At 41.8% G+C, this 20,622-nt stretch overlaps 1 protein-coding gene across 3 annotated transcripts in view; it reads left to right on the top strand.

Annotated features, from left to right (window-relative positions):
• Positions 1 to 18,021: 18,021 nt before the first annotated feature.
• Positions 18,022 to 20,622, top strand: part of LGR5 (leucine rich repeat containing G protein-coupled receptor 5) — a gene marked incomplete at its 5' end in the record, with an annotated part of 146,885 nt that continues 144,284 nt past the window's right edge. For all 3 annotated transcript variants that reach the window (XM_081083292.1, XM_081083291.1, XM_081083290.1), the window contains one exon: positions 18,022 to 18,233. In XM_081083292.1, coding sequence (XP_080939418.1) covers positions 18,022 to 18,233 — 212 coding nt within the window. The remainder of the gene's footprint in view (positions 18,234 to 20,622) is intronic.

Here is a 20,622-nt window from a genome sequence, read left to right as displayed (position 1 = left end):
AAACCCCACATCCATCCATCAGCAAATTCTGTCAGCTTTATTCTCAGCACAAATCCAGAATCCACTCCCTAATCCAGCCACTTGTCCCCTCCACTGCCACCTTGGCCAAGCCACGCTTGGATTACAGTATCCTGGCCTTTTCACTTAGCCCCGTCATAATTCATCTCTTCCCCACCTCGCAGACAGGGTCATTCTTCTAAATGACAATTAGACCAACTTGCTCCTCTGCTCAAACCTTCCAGTGGCTCCCCATCTCCCTCAAAGTAACATCTGAGGCCCTTACAATGACCACTCTGAGGCCCTCGTCTCTCCCCAGTGCCCTTGAGCTGCCCTGGCATCCTTGCTGTCCCTCCAACACGGCAGGCCTGCTCCTGCCCACTCAGGGGCCTTTACATTTGTCATTTCTTCTGCCTGGAAAGCTCCTCTCAGCAGATGCCTGCACATCCCACTCTCCACCTTCCTTCAGGTCTTCGCTCCATGTCACCTCTCAGTGAACCCTCTTCGGGACATTCTACCCATGACTCATTCACCCTCCCTGCCCTCACACCCCTCACCGCCCATCTCTGCTTTATTTTAGCTAGTTGTCACATGACATTCTATATGTTTTAGTTATCTATTTGTTAATTGTCTGCTTCTCTAGAATGTAAACTCTCTCTGGAATGTAAAGGGAAAGAATTTTTGTCTGTTTTGTTTACCTGCTATGTCTCCAGAACCAAGAACAGCATCTTGCCCTAGCAGGCACACAATAACTATTTGTTGAGTAAGTGAAAAGGATGAAGACATTGTTTTGCTAGGCCAAGAATAGATGTTAATTAACCTCCTAAATATAATTAAAACCTTGAGGCTTTTGGCACTTAAATAGATCAATTTTAAATACTTGTTTATGAAACAAAATCTATTATAGCAGACAAAATAGTTGGTCTCTTAGCATCCAATTCTCTCTCTCTCTCTCTTTCTCTTTCTCTCTCTCTCTCTCTCTCTCTCTCTCTCTCTCTATATATATATATATATATATATATATATATATATATATATATATACTGAGTGGCCAGATTATTATGACCACCTGACGTTTGTAGGCAAATTAGCTATAATTTCACGCTGAAGTTGCTAGAGGGTCAGACAATTATTAATAGGGAAGCAGGTTGTTTACCATGACAATAAAAGTGATTTTTTTCTGAAGATATGGGTAAACGATGCGATTTAACAGCTTTTGAACGTGGGATATATTTGAACCTGAGTGGCCAGATTATTATAACCACCTCATCAGTACTTCGTTGAGCCACCTTTTGCCTTCAATACTGAGGCAATTCTTCTTGACATTGACTCCACGATATGCTGAAAGGTGATGTGAGGAATCCGACACCATACCTGATGAATAGCACTGTCCAGTTCTGTGAGATTTGATGGTTGTGGAACCAGCTGCCTGATGGTTCTTTTAACTTCGTCCCACAAATGCTCAATTGGATTGAGATCTGGTGATTGTGGGGGCCACCTAAGCAAGGTAAAGTCTCCCTCATGTTCTTGAAACCATTCCTGCACAATACGAGCACCGTGGCATGGTGCATTGTCTTGTTGGAAGAAGCCATCTCCATTGGGATATGACATCAACATGATAGGATGAACTTGATCAGCAACAATACTTAGGTATATGGTGCTATTCAGACATTGTTCCACATGAATTAAAGGGCCCAAATCATGCCAGGAAAACATGCCCCAAACCATAACACTGCCCCCACCAGCTTGAAGGGTTGTATTCATGCATGTGGGGTGCATGCTTTCATGCTGTTTCCGCCAAATACTCACTCTGCCATCTGCATGATGCAACTGGAAACGTGATTCATCGGACCACATGACTTTTTTCCAATGCTCGACTGTCCAATCCTTGTGTTCCTGTGCGAATTGGAGACGTTTTATCTTGATAACTAGACAGCAAAGGTGTTTGAACAAGCCTTTGGCTTCCATATCCCATATGATGCAGTGTACGGCTAATTTGCCTACAAATGTCAGGTGGTCATAATAATCTGGCCACTCAGTGAAAATAACCCATTAGTCAAACATTTCTTTTATAGTGCCTCACTAAGTTTAGTTTATACATCAAACTAAAATTTAAACCACAGAAACATGCTGCTCTTTTTCTCTCAAGTATTTCCATTCTTGCTTCTCTTTGGGGATATGTGTGATATACATAATGCAAAACAGTGGGGGGGGGGTTTTTATAGTTAATATATATAAGAATTGAAATTACAAATTAGGGAACAGCTCCCATTTTTTCATAAGAGTTTTCTATAGAATTAAAACAATCCATTTCTTCATCCTAGAACCTATGCGAAATAGCCTATAGTGAAATAAATTACAGGAACATGTGAAATTTCACCAAAATTTTTTAGTCACCACATTTTTTAGATTTTAGTGTTTGGTTTTTTGGTGTTTTTTGTTTGTTTGTTTTGTTTTTTTGTTTTGTTTTTTACTATCCTCTAGGACAGTGGTCGGCAAACCGCAGCTCGCGAGCCACTTGCGGCTCTTTGGCCCCTTAAGTGTGGCTCTTCCACAAAATACCACATGCAGGCGCGCACGTACAGGGAACCTTGTGGAGTGAAAGAAGATGTAGTGTCGAGGCTTGAGAAAGGTATGTTGAGATGGTTTGGACATATAGAGAGGATGAACGAAAGGAGATAGACGAAACAAGTATACAAGACGAGTGTGGATGGGAGAGTTGGAAGGGGTCGACCTCAGCGAACTTACCTCAATCAGATTGAGGATGTTTTTAGCAAAGGCCAGCTTAGGAGTACCCTAATTAAGTTAATAACAATGTACCTACCTATACAGTTTAAGTTTAAAAAATTTGGCTCTCAAAAGAAATTTCAATCGTACTGTTGATATGTGGCTCTGTTGACTAATGAGTTTGCCGACCACTGCTCTAGGACTTCAAGAAATTTGATTTTTACACAAAGCCATCCTATACCTCTGGTCAGTAAGTGGGCATAAGAACTATGTTCTAACCAGAGATAGTAACTAAATATTATTTTTTAACTATTCTAAATTTACTACCTAATGAATTACTCTAATATATATATTATGATGTAATGTTATGATGTAATATCATATATATATATGATGTAATTTTAGAGAGAGAAAAGGAGAGGGACAGAGAGATAGAAATGTTAATGAGAAACATAGATCTGCTGCCTCTTGCTTTCCCCCTACTGGGTATTGAGCCCACAATCAGGGCATGTACCCTGACCAGGAATCAAACCTTGACCTCCTGGTTCATGGGCCAATGCAAAACCACTTAGCTACACTAGCTGGCTGAATTACTCTTTTCAATACTCTTCTGTCATAGACATTTTTTACTTCTTTTGTTTCTTTTGTCTTGCCCACAGCATGTAAAATAAGCCAAAACTTTACATTTTAAATGGTTTTTAGTGAAAAAAAGTTGCCTATCTCAACATTTGCTAAGGAAAATTAATTAATTTTAGAAATTATATGTGTTTTCCACTTACACCTCAGAATAACCTAGGTTGTTTATTTTTCTTTGCACAATGGTCTCTCCTTTTAAATTTTTCTCCATTTCCAACATCTGTGATATTCACTCTTTCTTCCTATGTAACTAATATACCTTTTCCTCTGAAAAAGGCCAGCCAGATTTCTGCCACATGTTCTGTCCTGGGTTATGGCACGGGCTCTCAGTGTGAAGGTTGAAAAGCATTTGGAAATGAAATAAAAAGCAAGTTGTCAAATGTTTTCAATTTCACAGAAAAACAGAACCTCTTCTGACATTTCATATATAGACAAACCCACAGTACAAACCAACATTAGAAGTCAACGTTAGTGTCAATTGACAACTTGACTGTCCACAATGACTTGGCACTGGAGTGGTCACTCAGGAGATTTTTTTAACACTGCAGAAAACACTGATCTTGCTCTTAAAAGATTTCAAACTAAAAAGTATCTAAGGCAAGCTCCTCTATTTTATATATCCACCTAGCCCAATGATGGAGACTGCACACACACCATTCAGAACACTCAGAACACTCAAATCAGCCTTGAAATGGAGGTGTTTAAACCTCGTTTATTAATACAATTTGATGCTCTGTTTTATTTGTCTCCTTGCCATTATAATAAATCTATAATCAATAGGCCAGCATCTCCTTTACATGCAAAGGAGAAGGGGAGGAGAGAGAGAGAGAGAGAGAGAGAGAGAGAGAGAGAGAGAGAGAGAGAGAGGGAGAGAAGAAGAAGAAGAAGAAGAAGAAGAAGGAGGAGGAGGAGGAGGAGGAGGAGGAGGAGGAGGAGGAGGAGGAGGAGAAGAAGAAGAAGAGAAAAGGCAGATAAAAAGTAAAACTATTTCCATTAATTTAAAAGGATAAAAATTTATGTACTCTGGTTTCTCTTCAGATTGTATAAATCTTCCGCCTTTTACTAAAAGGATAATAATTTTATTAGTGTTTGGAATAGTGTTTATTTTATCTATGAAAAGAGCTATTGCTAAACAAATTACCGCTATAAAAACCATTCTAAGAAACATAGCTTATTTTTGCATGCCATTTTATTTTATTCCTTCATTGGTAAATCTTACCCCAAAAGATCATTCATGGCACTCAGATCCATTTAAAACAAAATTTTTTTAATTGGGTCCGTCTGTTTTTAATCAATGTCTGTCACACCCACTGGCCAGAAGCTCCAGGAAGCCAGGAACCATTATACCCTCAGTGCCAAACACAGTGCCAAGCCAGAATAAATTCTCAATAAATATTTATTCAACAAATAAATAAATGTCCCTTTTTATAGCACTCTCTGTGCCTGGCATAGCTTAAATCTATAATAGTGGTCAATAAATTTTTATTAAATTGCATTGAGAGTAGAGTCTTGAGGGAAGTGGTTTTGGAATTACAAATTTATTCATTAAACCACTGAAATAATAATTATAAGATAGTTGTAACTATTCTTCCAAGCACTTGCTTAATTTGACATAATTTTGTTAACCCAATTGCAGTTGCAGTGTTCTTTCTTGCTCACACTCTAAATTAGCAAACACATTTCTTTTCAGAAAAACGCATGAGTCAGACTTTTCTTTCCTTCAGATGAATTATTCCCCCAACTATTCCAAATTATTAGAGGGTGTGCTTATATCAGATTTCCATTGATTACTGATTAATCTTGGTGCTAAAAAAAACTAAGAATATTTAAATGTAGATACAGACTATTATCAACCAATCAGGTCTTAGTGTTTTTTTTTTAAGATATATTTTTTTATTGATCTCACAGAGAAGAAGGGAGAAGGAGAGAGATAGAAACATCAATGATGAGAGAGAATCTTTGATTCACTGCCTCCTGCACGCCCCCTACTGGAGATCAAGCGTGAAACCTGGGAATGTGCCCTGACTGGGAATTGAACCATGACCTCCTGGTTCATAGGTCAATGCTTAACCACTGACCCACACCAGCTGGGTAGTACTAGTTTCTTAATAACCATATTTCTTCTGAATATTCTTCCTGGCTAAGTAACTAAACAAAAACTTGTTTCAAATTATGTAAATGCAGCCTTGGTGTTCTACTGATACTTGCTTCATATTAACAATGATGTTTCTTTCAGCAGACATAAAATGTCTGTAGTATTTGATGCTATGCCTACCTATCCTCCTGGCCACAGCCTCTCTGGGCTTCTTTCTAATGCTCTCTCTAACTGTTCCTTTTTGCTCTCTGCTAACTCCTTCCTGATTTCTCCTCTAAGTGTTGATATTTCTCAGATTTGTCTTCTCTCCCTCTCTTGTCTGAAAAGTAGGATAAAGTAGGGCCTAACAGCATAGGTTTAGAGTCAGCCTGCTTGAGGTCAAATCCCAAACCTAATCTAATGCTTTCTAGCTGTGTGATCTTAGATCTCAATTTCTTCATCTATAATACCTAGGTATCTATAATAGTATCTATCATGAGGATTAAATGAGATAATAGCTGTAAAATGCTTAGAACAGTGCTTAATGAGTAGTTAGAGCTGAAAAAAATGCAAGATATTTATCTACAATCGCATCCTCCACAATTTCATCAATTCCTATACTTATAACCACCACCTCTCAATATCAATATCAACCATGACCCCTCACCTACCAAATTTCCCAAACATAAGGACATCTACTCCTGCCCTCTCTCCAAAGCACCCCGCTGAAGACCTACCTGAGTGCGGGGCCACTCACACTTAGCACATTCAAATCTGGATCCTTCTTTCCTAAATCTCTCATTTGTAGCACCATCTTTCTCCCAACCAGTCAGATTAGAAATGATCTGTTGTATTCTAACTGGAACATCCACACATCACAATAAGTATACACTGAATCAGACTTTTCTGTCACCTTTTCCCTTCACTCAGCCCCGGCCTTGCTTCCAGAGTAAGCTTCCTAAGATTTAGTTCCTTTTCTACTCATCCATCTACAAAGCATCTGAACTTTAATTCTCCTAATCTTGAATTGTATAGCGTTACTCCTCACCAGAACTTCTGAAAGACCCAAAAGTCAACAAAATTAAATTGATAATGATTTCCCAAATAGGTTCTCAGCTTGTCTGCCCTCATTCCTTTGCTCATACTGTCCCCTGCTTGTAAATGCTTTTCTCCAAGGTCAAATTACCGCCCATCCTTTAAGACCCATCTCATATACAACCTGCTCCATAAAACCTTCCATGATTCCACCTGCCTCCCCTATAGCCCTTTGAACTTCTCCCAAAGAATTTTCCATATGCTACACTCTAGTATGGTCACTTGTTTAAACTTTGAATCTTCCTTGCCAAATTGAGAGGTCACATAATGTATTAGACAGAGTCAAATTTGCTACATATTTAGGGAAGTTTTCAAGTTCTCTAAGCCTCAATTTCCTCATCTGTGGGATGGGGGAAATAAACTATCATGAGGGCATTAAAACTGCTGTTTACAAAGATGTTTAATGATAAGGGATATTATTCCTCATTACAAGTGAAAAATTATAACAATCAGGTAAAAATATATGCACACTGAAAAGACTGAAAGGAAACAGATAAAATTTCAACAGTTATTATCTTTAAGCAGTGTGCATGATTTTTGTTTTGTCCTATACTTGTTTATTTTCCAATGTTCCTACAGCTGGCTTGTATTCCTCTTGTACCTGACTCATAAAACAAACATTTATAGAATGCCATCAAAAACTATATTGTGAAGTGATGATACAAAAGGTATTGAGAAAAAAAAGTTTATAAAAGGACAATTCTTTAATTACTAGGGTACTATCTGAATCTCAGTACCATAAAATAAAATGGGAAGAGACACTTATGCTTTCAAAATGCATCAGATTTCTGCCATAATGTGACTGAAAAAGGATCAAGGAGAATGAAGAACCTTAGGAATCAATTTCCAAAACTATTTGCCCTCATAATTGGTTAGGCCACTGGCACAGCTTCTGAGTTTGGGTGTTTAGAGCCCTGCGCCCTGGTGTAACATGGGGAGAGAACAACACAAACAAAGAGGCCATTGCACGGAGCCTGTGATCAAGAATTTATGTCTGGCTCAAGCCAAAGCATCCACATCAAGAAAGATTGAAGCTACAAAGGTACATGTTATAGTCAGCACCCTTTATGATTTTAGAAACCTCTCAACTGCAAACTGGACACTTCCAATGTTAAAGGTACCATCTCCTTTTCACAGACTGCTTCCTTTTCGGGGTTTAAAAACATGGCTTTGAAGTCTAGTAGACCACATATTCAATGTCAGCTCTGCCAATATGTGGAAAATGGACTTCAGAAATGTTATTTAATTTCTCTGAGCCTTATTTTCCTTATTTGTAAAAAAAGGATTTTTATCCTACAGGTTATTGATAGGAATGTTTTTTAGTCCTCACCCAAGGATATGTTTTTATTGATTTTCTTTTTTTATTTTTTTAGAGAGAGAGGAGAAAGGAGAGAGACAGAGAGAGAGGGAGAGAGAGAGAGACATCAATTTGAGAAACATCCATCAGTTGCCTCCCACATGCACCCCGAACGAGGATCAAACCCGCAACCTAGGTATGTGCCCTTACCAGAATCAAACCCACAACCCTTTGGTGCATGGGACAACACTCCAACCAACCAAGCCACCAGCCAGGGCATGGAATAAATTTATTTTTAAATGTGTTTAAATCACCTAGCACAGTGATGGTGAACCTTTTGAGCTCGGCGTGTCAGCCTTTTGAAAAACCCTAACTTAACTCTGGTGCTGTGTCATATATAGAAATTTTTTGATATTTGCAACCATAGTAAAACAAAGACTTATATTTTTGATATTTATTTTATATATTTAAATGTCATTTAACAAAGAAAAATCAACCAAAAAAATGAGTTTGCGTGTCACCTGTGACACGCGTGTCATAGGTTCGCCATCACTGCCCTAGCACAACACCTGACGCACATGAGAACTTCAAAATGATAACAATATTTTTGTAGTTAAATAGTCACCCTCTACCTAGTATTGCAAGCCAGAGCAATAGAGACATAACAGCCACCCAGTCCATCCCCAGGAGCTACCACGGTCTCCAAATTCTGCCAATTCTGCCCCCAGAAATATCTCAGGAATCTAACACTCCCCACCTCCCCATGTCCACTGCTACTTACTGATTTGCGGTTTGTCCTCCCTCTTGCTCCAATCTGCATATTCAAATTAGTGCTAACTCTTAACTCCTGCTCTCACCACTCACCTCTTCCTTCCCCAACAGGATCCCATGCTGACACTAATGCCAATGTCATTGCCCTGCACTAAAATGCCCTGGCCCCCTGTCACATCCCTGATCAAGCCTCAGCTTAGTAACAGAGCACACAACTCCACCTTCACAACCCCTCTGCCTCTCCAGCTTCCCCTTATGCCAGTGGCCCAAGGCTCACACACGTTCACCCTAAGCCAGAGCCATGCGGACCATTGTCTAAAAATTGCATTCTGTCCCTATCTAACTGCCAGGATGTCCTTCCACTCCTCTTCACTCAACAAACTCCTGCCGAGTCTTCAAGAATTCCTCCAAACACCACCTTTTCTATGAAGCCTTTCTCTCGGACAGTGGCTCTGTCCTTTTTTTATCTTCGCAGCATGTTTTTCATCCCTGCATTTTATATACTGCCTTTTTATTATCTATCTTCCATGTCTGTCTCCCCAACTCAATAATTAATTACCTGGAAGCAGGTCCTGTATTGTAACCTAACCTATACATGCAGCCTAGCGAGTAACACGTAGCACAGATTAACCTTTGTTTAGAGTTTATAATTTTGTCTCAATGAGCCTGTAACCCCTCTTAGATCTCTCTAAAACAAGCATGTCAGACTTGCGACCCACAGGCTGCATACAGCCCACAACAAATATTTTTGTGGCCTAGCCAATATAACGGTATGGATGAGACATTTTAATAAAAATTTCATAACTTAATTTTTACAATATCCTGTTATATATAATTATTAATAGAAAACTACAATGTTTGCTAATGATTGATTACTATAATCGTGTTGCATTCATTTCCCTTACACACAGGCGCACCATTACTCTCCACTAATACCAGCAGCGAATATTTTAGCAGCCGATGGCCATGTCCTTAGTCTTGGACTGACCTGCTTGGTGTGCCAACAGGGAATATTTCACTTTCGGAGAACAAGAAAAATAGGTTTATTTGGGTTACGCTTATCAATTTCTGCAGTTATTCAGTGTCTGGTAAGTTAATGTTCAAGAAAAAAGATTAATTTTTATTAAAGTGTTCTATTATTTTATGTTAACGATTACTCATTTATTTCATCCCTTGTATTCAGCATGTCTCTATTGAAATAAACCTACGTTTCTATGAAAATGGAAGCTTTTGCGTTTTTGCTGCCCACATAGACTTAAACCTTGTTTATTTGGCCCGTGTTAGCCCTTGAGTTTGACATGCTTGCTCTAAAATGTATAAGGTTGTGTAATGCTGATTTGTAATTTGTTGAAAGTCTCGCAGAAGGACCAAGACCTAGACAGAGGTTTATCTATGTCTACGCTCCCCCTGACCTTGATGTTAGAACTGTTTTTCAGGAACAGACCCAGGATGCTTTGCAGGACCAGGGGATGACCCACTGGAATCCCCTGAGGGCTGAGACCTCCTGAGACAGAAGGACCCTCCAATAATGTCCTCATGAACTTTCCTTGTTATACCGTCATTATAATACTGAAATCTCCACCAAGAAGCAGAGATTTTATGCCATTTTTTAACATGCGATGCATGTATAGCCATGTTTTCTGAATGTCTCTGACGCACTGAAATGTTCCCACCTACACATGCAATGACAAAGTCTACCTCTGTTTCTGCATAATTTCCCCCAATAAAGATAGATTAGATGCTTTGCTCAGGGACACACTCCTCTGGCAATGAGCCCTGCCCGGTGTGTCTTTGATTGCTGGCTTAAAATGAAGTTCCTACTCATAAAATCATTTCAGAGTTGTCTTTTGGCTGGCAGCTACTGAGCATGCAGCCCAGTCCAGTCTGGTAACAACTTGCATTTATCACCTGCGTTCCCCATGCTTGGCTTCTATTGGCTGTGCAGTAAGCGCCTTTGAATAAATGTATTCTAGTGAACACTGGGAACGGAGGCTGTACTAAACCTGGAGACTGAGGCGTCCTAAATGTAACTCAGACTGTTCCACTAGCAAATGCCCCGCCCAAGGCGACTCAGAATTGTAGGACACATTCCATTTTCATGTGAAACCACAATAAACGTTCAAAGTGCCCATGTCATTAGCAAATGAAAAACAAGTGAATCGTTGCCGTTCCAGTTCTCCTGTCTCTATAGAGTTGAATAGACTGTTCAAGAAAAAAATACTCTAAATCAGAATGGATGATAGTGTGGTGAAGGCCTTGGAGGAGTGGGTGCGAGGTGGAGAGGGCCAATGGGGAAAAAAGCTGGGGGGCGGGGGGGGGTGCGGGAGGGACATCTGTAACACTTTCAACAATAAAAATAAATGTTAAAAAAGCTGAGGAGAGATTGGCTAGGTATTCTAAAAGGTTGGTTAAATGGGAATATTGTAATTCAACACACCTATATTAAACTTTTAATAAAAAAATAAATGCAAAAAGAAAAAGAAATGGAAAGTCCCCTCATTGCCCACTGCGCACAGACACACACACACACACACATTCTTACTAAAATAACCCTAGGACATATTAGCTCTCCTCCTAACAGTTTTGTAAACTTGGTACAATTATCTCACCTTGCAAATAAAGAAACTGGGCCTCAGCAATGAAGTTGCTGCAAGTACCACAGCTTGTAAATGAGAGAGCAGAGATGTGAACCCTGGCCTATGAGAACTCGAGATTATACTAGACTGCTATGTCATGTTGCCCTTTTCACAGGTGACCAGCCACCTTCAGGCCATTCCACTTACTCCCAGCAATGCTAGTGAGAAGTTAGGGAGAAAGTAGGAATTAGCTCTCCCACACACCAGAAAACAAATAACAATTGGAAGCACTTTTCAGAAAAGGAAAAACAGAGGTACTGAGCAGAAATAGTAAAAGTAAGAAGGAATTGTACAGCTCACCTAGAAGAACAAATTTATGGATTTTATGCCTTGGATATACAGAAAAACAGAGCGAATGTGAAAAAAAGAGTAAAGATTCATAAGGAAATGAAGGGCATTGTCTCTTAGAAAATGTATTTAGAATGTGTTTTTTTTGAAGCTTCAAAGAGATTTCTTCCTGCCAACTACCAATCCAAAATCTATGCAAAAGAAAAAAAAAATCTATGAAACTTCAAATCAAAATGTTAGTCCTCTTAAAGAAAAATTAAAACAAACAGGCTCATTTTATTAATCCACAAACCTAACAACACTCAACAAAAGGTTTCTGTAAATTTTAATTGCAGCAATCTGGACAATGTTTTATTATGACTCATTGACTTGAGGCACAATGTTTGTGCAATATATTTTGCCCTGCTTTATGAGATTGTAATTGCAGTGAAATGCTACTATGCATACTCAACTAAAATACACCGGACTTATCAAAATAAAGCATTTTGGGAAATAGTGTGCTCTCTGTTTATTTTGCTTTATAAATTCTGTATATCCAAGGCATAAAATCCATAAATTTGTTCTTCTAGGTGAGCTGTACAATTCCTTCTTACTTTTACTATTTCTGCTCAGTACCTCTGTTTTTCCTTTTCTGAAAAGTGCTTCCAATTGTTATTTGTTTTCTGGTGTGTGGGAGAGCTAATTCCTAACACATAGAATGTTTCCTCCTGGCCATTTCACAAACACGTAGCCAGAATAAGAGTCAGGATGTTCTATTCTGTACTCTGCAACGAGGCACATGTCCTGTGACAGCACTTACTCGCCTGAGTCAACCATTTATTTTATCCTCCCTCTGGTTTTGCTCTCGATGGTACTTCCACCACTCTTTCCTTACTTAATGAGTTCTAACGCTTCTTTATTCTGTCTTTCTCTTTCTTCTGAATATTGTTTATGAGGTAAATACTCCAAGGTTTGTTGATGTTTACAGGTCATAATCCCTTTGCCAAAAACATTAGAGTCACAGATGTTGCAGAATGAAGAAGTTTGGAGAATTAAAAAAATAGAACATATTGAGAATGCTATGCCATATATTATATAAAACCCCCAATGGCGTCAGGGGAAGTACCCAACAATTAAACACATCAACATTTCTGCAGCAAAATTAGAGAATATTAACATGAAATGAGAGAAAGACTATAAATAGAATCATATCTGTTCAATTCTGATTGGACCACCAAATTTGTTTTACAAAACCTTTCCCTTCTCGGAGCTCTTAGGTTCGCAGATGAGGGATGTGGGCCTGTATATACTCTAGAGACAGGCATGAGGGAAGCAACCTTGCAAACAGGAACCTGTTAGCCCCTCATCATTTGGGGGCAAGGTTCATGCTTTGTCTAAGCTCTGACATTTAAATGTGAGCATGTGGCCATGGCTGATGGTTAAAAATTCTGAGTCTATTTCTAAAGAGACCACAAAAAGATCCATCACAGTGGGCATATGGAAGAGTTTGTCTGGATACTAAGACAATATTTGGCAGAATTAAATAAAGCATGTGAATAAAGAGAAAGATCATTTAATTTCAAGTATTTTATTATTGTTTTTCTCATAAATTTTATCCCTAGTTTGAAAAGAAAACCTATGACTGGTTTACATGTGAGTTTGATTGGACGCATGTTCTCAGGAAGCAAGCTGCATGCCAGTAGAACCAGGTTTGTTATCATACATGAAATAAGACAAGGGGATCAAAATGAGCTAAAGAATTGATAATATCATGTACCGCTATCCTTTCTTTTAGCATGCTTTGAGCATATGAATATATTTAAAGATTTCCTTTATGTTGAATAATATAAAAGACAGATCCAATTGATTTTATATAATAGGCTATTTCAAAGTAATGAATTAGCTGAACTAATGCTTCCTTGCAAAATAAATAATTCTGAAAGAAAATAGATCTTTATTCTTAAATCCTCCTCCCTTCTCAATTAATTAGACTTTGTTGGTGAAAGGAAGTTAAGAAATTCAGTATAAGTCTGATTATATCATGAATGTAAAATGAGCAGGGCAAATAATGGGCTCTATACTCTTTTAAACAAGTTAAATACGTCCATAATAGCCCACCAGTTGTGTAAACACTATTTCACTATCCTTGTAAAAGAAATATTGACTTACCTGTTAACTAAAATTATCCTGGCATGCTTCAACTAAGCTTATTAGTAATTCCTGTGGTGTACATGAATGTTTTTAGATTTGGACTTTTATCAAAGATTAAAATATTAGGAAATCATCCGTTTAGCAAGCCCAAAAAAAGAGACACGTACCAGACTGCCCTTTATAAGAATCGATTTTAGGAACTTGCAAACTAAAAGTCTAAGAAGTAAAAAGTGATCTAAATCCTGGCATGAGATACTCCATTACACAATAGCTCATTAACACTGAGATACCTTCCAAAATCATAAATAAGAATATATCAACTAGAAAAAATACTAAATAAATATACTTTTTAGCTTTTTAATCTTACTATCCCATATAAGGGGGTTGTTTCCCTCTAACACTTTAGTATATAATCTTGTGAGTAACTGGTTGCTGAGAGAAACTAGAAATATAGATAATTAAGGGCAAAAAAAGTCTCAATATATGCACACTTGACCCTATTGTTCACATTTTAAAAAATCACTATTCTTCCCCCAACTGGTTCCAATGCACTCCAAAAATACTACACTTTTCTTTACCAAAAATATGTGAATTTCTCAATAATAATAGTAAGCCCAAGATCCTATTCAGTTAAGTCTATACATGCTTAGAATTCCCAAGAGATTTAGAAAAGGGCACAGAACTTAAAGTTAGAAGATTCGGATTAGAATATTGGTTCCATCACTTACTTATTGGTCACCATTAGGAAAACCACTTGCATTTTTACCCTTCAACTTGAGGTTAGAATAATACCTGCCTTCTAAGATTGTTATGAAGACCCAGTGAGAGCATGTGAATGTATAAAGGGCTGAACCAGTGCTGACGGTCATTGTCGTGCAATTTGAGAATTTGATCTTTTCAATTAAATGGTATTTGCTACAAAACAGAAAGTTCACTACTCAGTGGCCTTACTAGAATATTCTTCCTCTTCTTCTGTTTTTTTTAATCCTCACCCGAGGATATTTTTCCAATGTTTTATAGTGTGGAAGAGAGAGGGAAAGACAAAAATACCAATGTGAGAGAAACATATAGATTGGTTGCCTCCTACAAGCGCCCCACCCAGGGCCCAGGCCAGGGAGGATCCTGCAACCGAGGTAGTGCTCTTGACCTGAATTGAACTTGGGACCCTTCGATCTGCAAGCCAACACTCCATCCACTGAGTAAAACCAGTTAGGGCTAGAATATTCTTTGTGTGTGTGTGTGTGTGTGTTTCTGTATTTTCATCTTTGTCAGCTAAAATAAAGTGATTAACATACATGCCTTCAGGTAATAAAATCGCCATTAGCTGAACCATTCTTATATTCACCCCATGGTTTTCTATGTTTTAAGGTCTAAAAGACCTTGAGTTTTCAAGCTTCTTAAGTTTTCAGGTTTTTACTGAGTATTTTTGACTGCCAATGATCACCACTAAGTCCTCACTCACTACCACTAAGTCCTCACTCACTACCTCAAGCAACAGAACAAAACTGATTGGTTCATCCAATTGGGAGATAATGGAGTAGAAATGGCTTTAGCTCTGGGTGCTTAAAAGATGACCTTGAGATTTTACTTCTCTCATTCTAATGCTAACTTTCCATATCTGTGGAGCTTTCTCCACAAGGCAGAATGCAGGGCCCCTGAGCTCTAAATTTCCTTGTCCTAGAGCTCATAGAAGCCAGAGGAGATCTTCTCACCCCAGGGTCCATCCCCCAGACAGATTCAGATTGCTCTACTTGGGTCATGTAGGTATCTACCCAGAGGTAGGCAGGGGAGTCACAGGAATGTAGCCCTACCAGAATCACCTAAGGTTTGGGAGATAGTTCCCCAAAGGAAAAGTGAGGCATACTCTTACCAAAAGGAGAGAGGGGAAATGTTGGGCCTGCAATAAAAATAAAGTAACAGATGTTCATTTCACCTGGCTTCCCCCATTTAATTGAATCAGAAATCCTTCTGCTTTGCATGAGTTTATTAACAAGCTTTAATTTCTAAAAAGAAAGGCACCAACAGAGGTTGAAAATCTACTCTGCTATAGTCCAAGTTCCACACATGTTAATATTTAGAACCATGTAGATGACAAATACTCGCCTTTGACAGGGATGGTAGCTAAGACTTAGATAGGCTTATTCTGTGGCTCTCATCAAACAGCCTCAAACTGGCAGAACCTGGATTCAAAGCTAGCTCTGCCGGATTCATTCCACTACCAAAGTGCTAAGATCTTTTTAGCAACCCTGCAGTCAATGAAAAGTCCTTATATGGTAGACATAATCATATTTGGATGCCTGTGTCGATAAATCAATCAGTCAATAAGTATTTGTTCATTTCCCACTACTATGAGCTTATAGTATACAATATGGTATATAGTAGAATAGTATGCAGGTAAAGACAGCTGGCCTAGTCCCGGCCTCCAAAATTGTCAACAAAGTTGCCAAAACAAAACAAATATGCAATGGAGAAAACTTTAGAGCTAAACTATGTGGTATTTATAACATACCCTTCAGTGAGATTAATTCTATAAGTGTGAAAAGAATGGCTGGGAGAAGCAAGAATAATGTGAGGATAAGCAAAGGAATGGTAGTGGGTGTGGGATGCCCAAGGAAAAGTGAAGGAACAGGCTAGCATTGGGCACTGCACTGATAGCCAACAACCAGAGTTAACTCACAGTTTTCAGCAGCTACTGTCAAATTTTCCAAACTCTCTGGGCCAGAGTTCCTTTATTTGCAAAATGAGGAGGATGCAGTCTATAAATCTTAGCTACTCTCTCTCTCTCTCCATCTAATCCAGAGAATCACAAACTTACTAATTATGGGATTCACCCAAGAAAAGAGCATGTTTAGGATACAAATGTAGGTCCAGGAATCTTTTTTATAATTTCCACAAGTGATCAGCCAGCTTTGAGAATCACTTCTTAAATGAATGAGGTTAAATATACCTCACACAGAAGGAGGGAGGGAAATCTTCCCAACTGTAAAATTCAGAAGCTCATATGGGAAAGTCATCAGAACAGGCTAAATGGAAGGTTATGAGCGACCTTGAAAGCCAAAAGGGCTCTCTGCTTTCATGAAGCAAGGAGGCATTGTGCCCCGGAGTGAAAATTGTGCATTTTTGTGAGTTGATGTGGCAGGCTTGGGCCCTCACCTCTTTCAGCCACTCCCTCAGGTCTGGAAACACTGACTTGTTTCTCCCTGAGGCCTTCTCTCCCAGGAAGCCCTGAGTCCTCTTCCTCCTTTCGCCTGCAGGCTGGATGTGGGACACACGTGTGTAGGAGCAGGCTGGATGTGGGACACACGTGTGTAGGAGCACGCATGTTGCAGTGATTCTGGAGCCCAGCGCCTCTCACCTGGGTGGGACTGCACTTACTTAGGGAACTCGGGGACACTTAGGATGAAGAGGCCTCGGACAAAAGCAAACAGCTATCTCTCTGTCTCTCCCGCAAGGTTTTAGTAAAGGTGACTTCCAAAGGATCCTCAAACGCTGAGAATACAGTCACTTTGAAGACGGTTCACCGAGGAGTTAGGAAGGCAGCATTGGGCGGGCTTGCTGCTTACAAGTTGCATTTACTAGCATGTAGCCACTACCCCAGCACCTTGATTTTAGGGCAAACGCGAGCCAGTGGGGCATGAGGTAAGACCAACCCCTGGGGACTCCTCCTCCTTCTGGGTTGGATTTTTATCTTTTTTTTTTTAAAGAACTCCACGTATTTCATCCTTTATTTGAAGTGGGCTTGGAGGAAGCGTGTGGCATCCTTTGGTCCCGCGCGTCCATCTGTGTCCCTCTGAAGCAGGTCTTTTCGGGCTCTCATATCTGGGTGGCCAGGATGCGAGAAGAAATAAGGGTGGGAGCCCCCTGCGTCTCACCCGATGCTACCCGCGGGAGTCCGCCCCCCGGAGGCAAAGTCAGAGCGCAGAGAACCGCCTGCTCCGCGCGCCGCCAGCTGCCTCCGGCCCCGGACTCGGGAGAGGAGGGAGGGAGCCGGAGGAGGGAAAGTGGGGCCGGGCGGGGGGTGCCTGGGAAGCCGGGCTGCGCTGACGTCACTGGGCGCGCAATTCGGGCTGGAGCGCTTTAAAAAACGAGCGTGCGAGCGGAGATGCTGCTCCACACCGAGCAGGCCGCCGGCAGCAGCACCGCTCCCCGTCCCCACAGCGGCGGCAGCCAGGGCCGCTCCGGAGGTCCGCGTGGCGGCAGCGGGCACGGGCCGGCCCCGCGGCGCTTCTCCTCCGCGCCCCCCGGGGGTTAGGAGCGCCCCGGCTGAGCCGCAGACGCCGGCGGACCCGCGTCCCGCGCGCCCCGACCCGCAGCCACCCAGACGCTGCCCGGCGACCGCGTTCCGCTCGCGACCCTCTTGCCCGGGCACCATGGACACCTCCTCGGTCCGCGCGCTCCTGACCTTGCCGGTCCTGCTGCAGCTGGCGGCCGGGGGTGGCTCGCCCAGACCCGGCGCGCTGCTGCGCGGGTGCCCCGCGCACTGTCAGTGCGAGCCCGACGGCAGGATGCTGCTCAGGGTGGACTGCTCGGACCTGGGGCTCTCGGAGCTGCCCGCCAACCTCAGCGTCTTCACCTCCTACCTGTAAGTGCGCCCCCACTGCACTCCGAGATGGGGGGACACGAGGGGAAGGGAGGCTACCTGAAAACCAGGCGGGGGGCTCCACGGCTCCCGCCGGCTCCGGAGGGGCGGGCGAGTTTGCACAGGGCGTCTGGGGCCCCGGGGAAACGCACGTGTCTCCGCCGGGAGTACGACCGCACTTTCTGGGCCCCCGGAGAAGAGGCTCGGGCGCAATCCCGGGAACGCGCTGGTGCGCCGCAGCCTCCCGGTCCAGCCCCAGGGAAGTGGCAGAGCGAATTGCTCCGAGTGTAGGCATTTGCCTGCAGTGTGGGCATTTGTGCCGCTGAGCCTGGAACCCAAAGGCGGGCTGCCGGGTGGGTCCCTGCCCCAGCCTCGCCTCCCCTCTCCTCCCCTCCGTGTCTGGTCACGCTCCGCGGAGAGATGGGCTGCAAAAAGTTCCCCCAAAGGAAACCGCCAGCTAGCCCAGCCCTGAAGGAACTTACTCTGCATCCCTTGCACGGTCGCGTAATGTAACATTTTTCTTACTTTCTTTTATCCTTTTTTTTTTTATGAAGTGATTAAAATGTGGCAACCACAGACCCGATTAGAGCTGCCAGAACGTTATCTTTACCTTTGGCTGCCCGAGCCGCCCTTTGAAGTGCCGGCCGCCACGGTGTAATCTTTAACCATCTCCTCCTCCCGGGAGGGGAAGGGAAGTGGGCTGAAGGCGGCGGGGCGGGTAAACAGCGGCGCGGACACGCGAGAGGAGACCTGGAATTCTCCGCCGTCCCTTGCAGATCCTCACACCCTTTCTGTCCCCAGACACAACCCCTGAAGCCCATTCCGCGGAGATGAGGCAGCGGTACATTTCATAATCTCGTCTCTGGAAAGCCCAGGCCCGGAGGGTAACAGGTGGTTGGGTGGTTGGGGCGGATCCGGAGAGACCAAGGCCACCGCTCTCCCTCCCCCTAAGGAGACGCTGGGGCTCGGTGCCTTGGGGCTGCGAGACAGGGGTCCAGGCTACTCTGCTGACGACAAGGTGACACATTGAGGCTTTAACTGGAGCCCACCCCAAGCCCACGCAATGTTAGTTTCGGCTTCTCTCGTGTACCTTGGCAGGAGCTAGTTGGGATGTTTGTGAACTCATTCTTTCCTCATTTTAGTTGTTTTCTGGAGGGAAGAAGCATGAAAAGGCTTGCACAACGCCTTCCACGAAATAGTGATTCTTTTTCTGGAGACAGACTGTTTTCTGGAGGGAAGAAAAATAATTTTCTGTTTACTTGTTTAACTTACATTTAAAGAAATGGACCATCCTGCTAGATTTTGATATTAGCAGATGGCGATCTCCTCCGCATCTGCCATAAAACTGTTTTAACTTCTTTACCCAAAAGGATTATACAATTATCTATTTCCCTACCAAGGTTTCCCTTCAATGGCGCTCATTGCCTGTGGCAGAGATGTTTTCACAATGATAGAAATCTCCCCTAAGTGACCATTCTCTGAGAATTCACATTTCCGCCCCCAAACAGCTGTCTGTACTACAGAGTGAAATGCTCATCCCCAGTCTCCCTGCTTTAACTGCGGAACTCCGCGTTTCAAGAATCATGTGTTCTCTGCATAGTGGATTTCTGAGAGCGAAGCGGCAATTTCACGTTGGAGGACAGGACTATTCTTTGCCCTCACCCCGAAGAAATTGACTATCGGCAAGAGAAGTGTGCAATCCCCCCCCCCCCCGCGCCCCAAACGCTTAGCTATTGAACCCATACACTCATGTAAAACATGTTTAAGAATACAGAAAATAAAATCATGAATAGTGTCAGGATGCTTTCTTCCCGCTTGAAAGAAGGAACATTTATTTGTTAGGCTTCTGTTGCTAAAATTTGGCATCAAGTGTTGCCTCAGATCGTTTCCCACATACTGCAGATGCATTTCACTGCATCCTCCACGTGCTCAGGAGGTCTTACTGCCACTGTTCGCCACCTATCGTTACAGACAACTCCTTATAGAGTTAAGACACCGTTAGGAAATTGTCATCTTCTCACACTTTGTGATAACAGTCTGTAGCTTGGCCTAAGGGGAAATGTTCTTAAACTCGGAGTGTCTGTGAAAGTGTTATGGTGAATGTTAAATACTTGCTTCTAATGGTTAACATTTCAGGGACCATGCGTGCACAATGTAGAAATCAGTCCTGAAGTAAATAACCAAACTGATTTTCTTCTTAATACTCGATTTTAGAATTTGCTCTCCTATAGAAAACAAAGTGCCAAGGCCCATGGGATGCCCTTCCCTCCTGGGTAGAAGGTTTGGGGGGTTTGGGTATTTTTGTTTTTTACAACCATGGGAAATCTGTGCAGACATTCAGGGTAAATGGCGCCCTCTTTTGGTTACACCTAGAATTACCTAAACATTTCTA

This window comes from Myotis nattereri, assembly GCF_964212035.1.
Source record: "Myotis nattereri genome assembly, chromosome: 2".
Lineage (NCBI taxonomy): Eukaryota > Metazoa > Chordata > Mammalia > Chiroptera > Vespertilionidae > Myotis > Myotis nattereri.
Note: the sequence above shows the minus strand (reverse complement) of the source record. Positions and strands in the feature narration are given on the sequence as shown.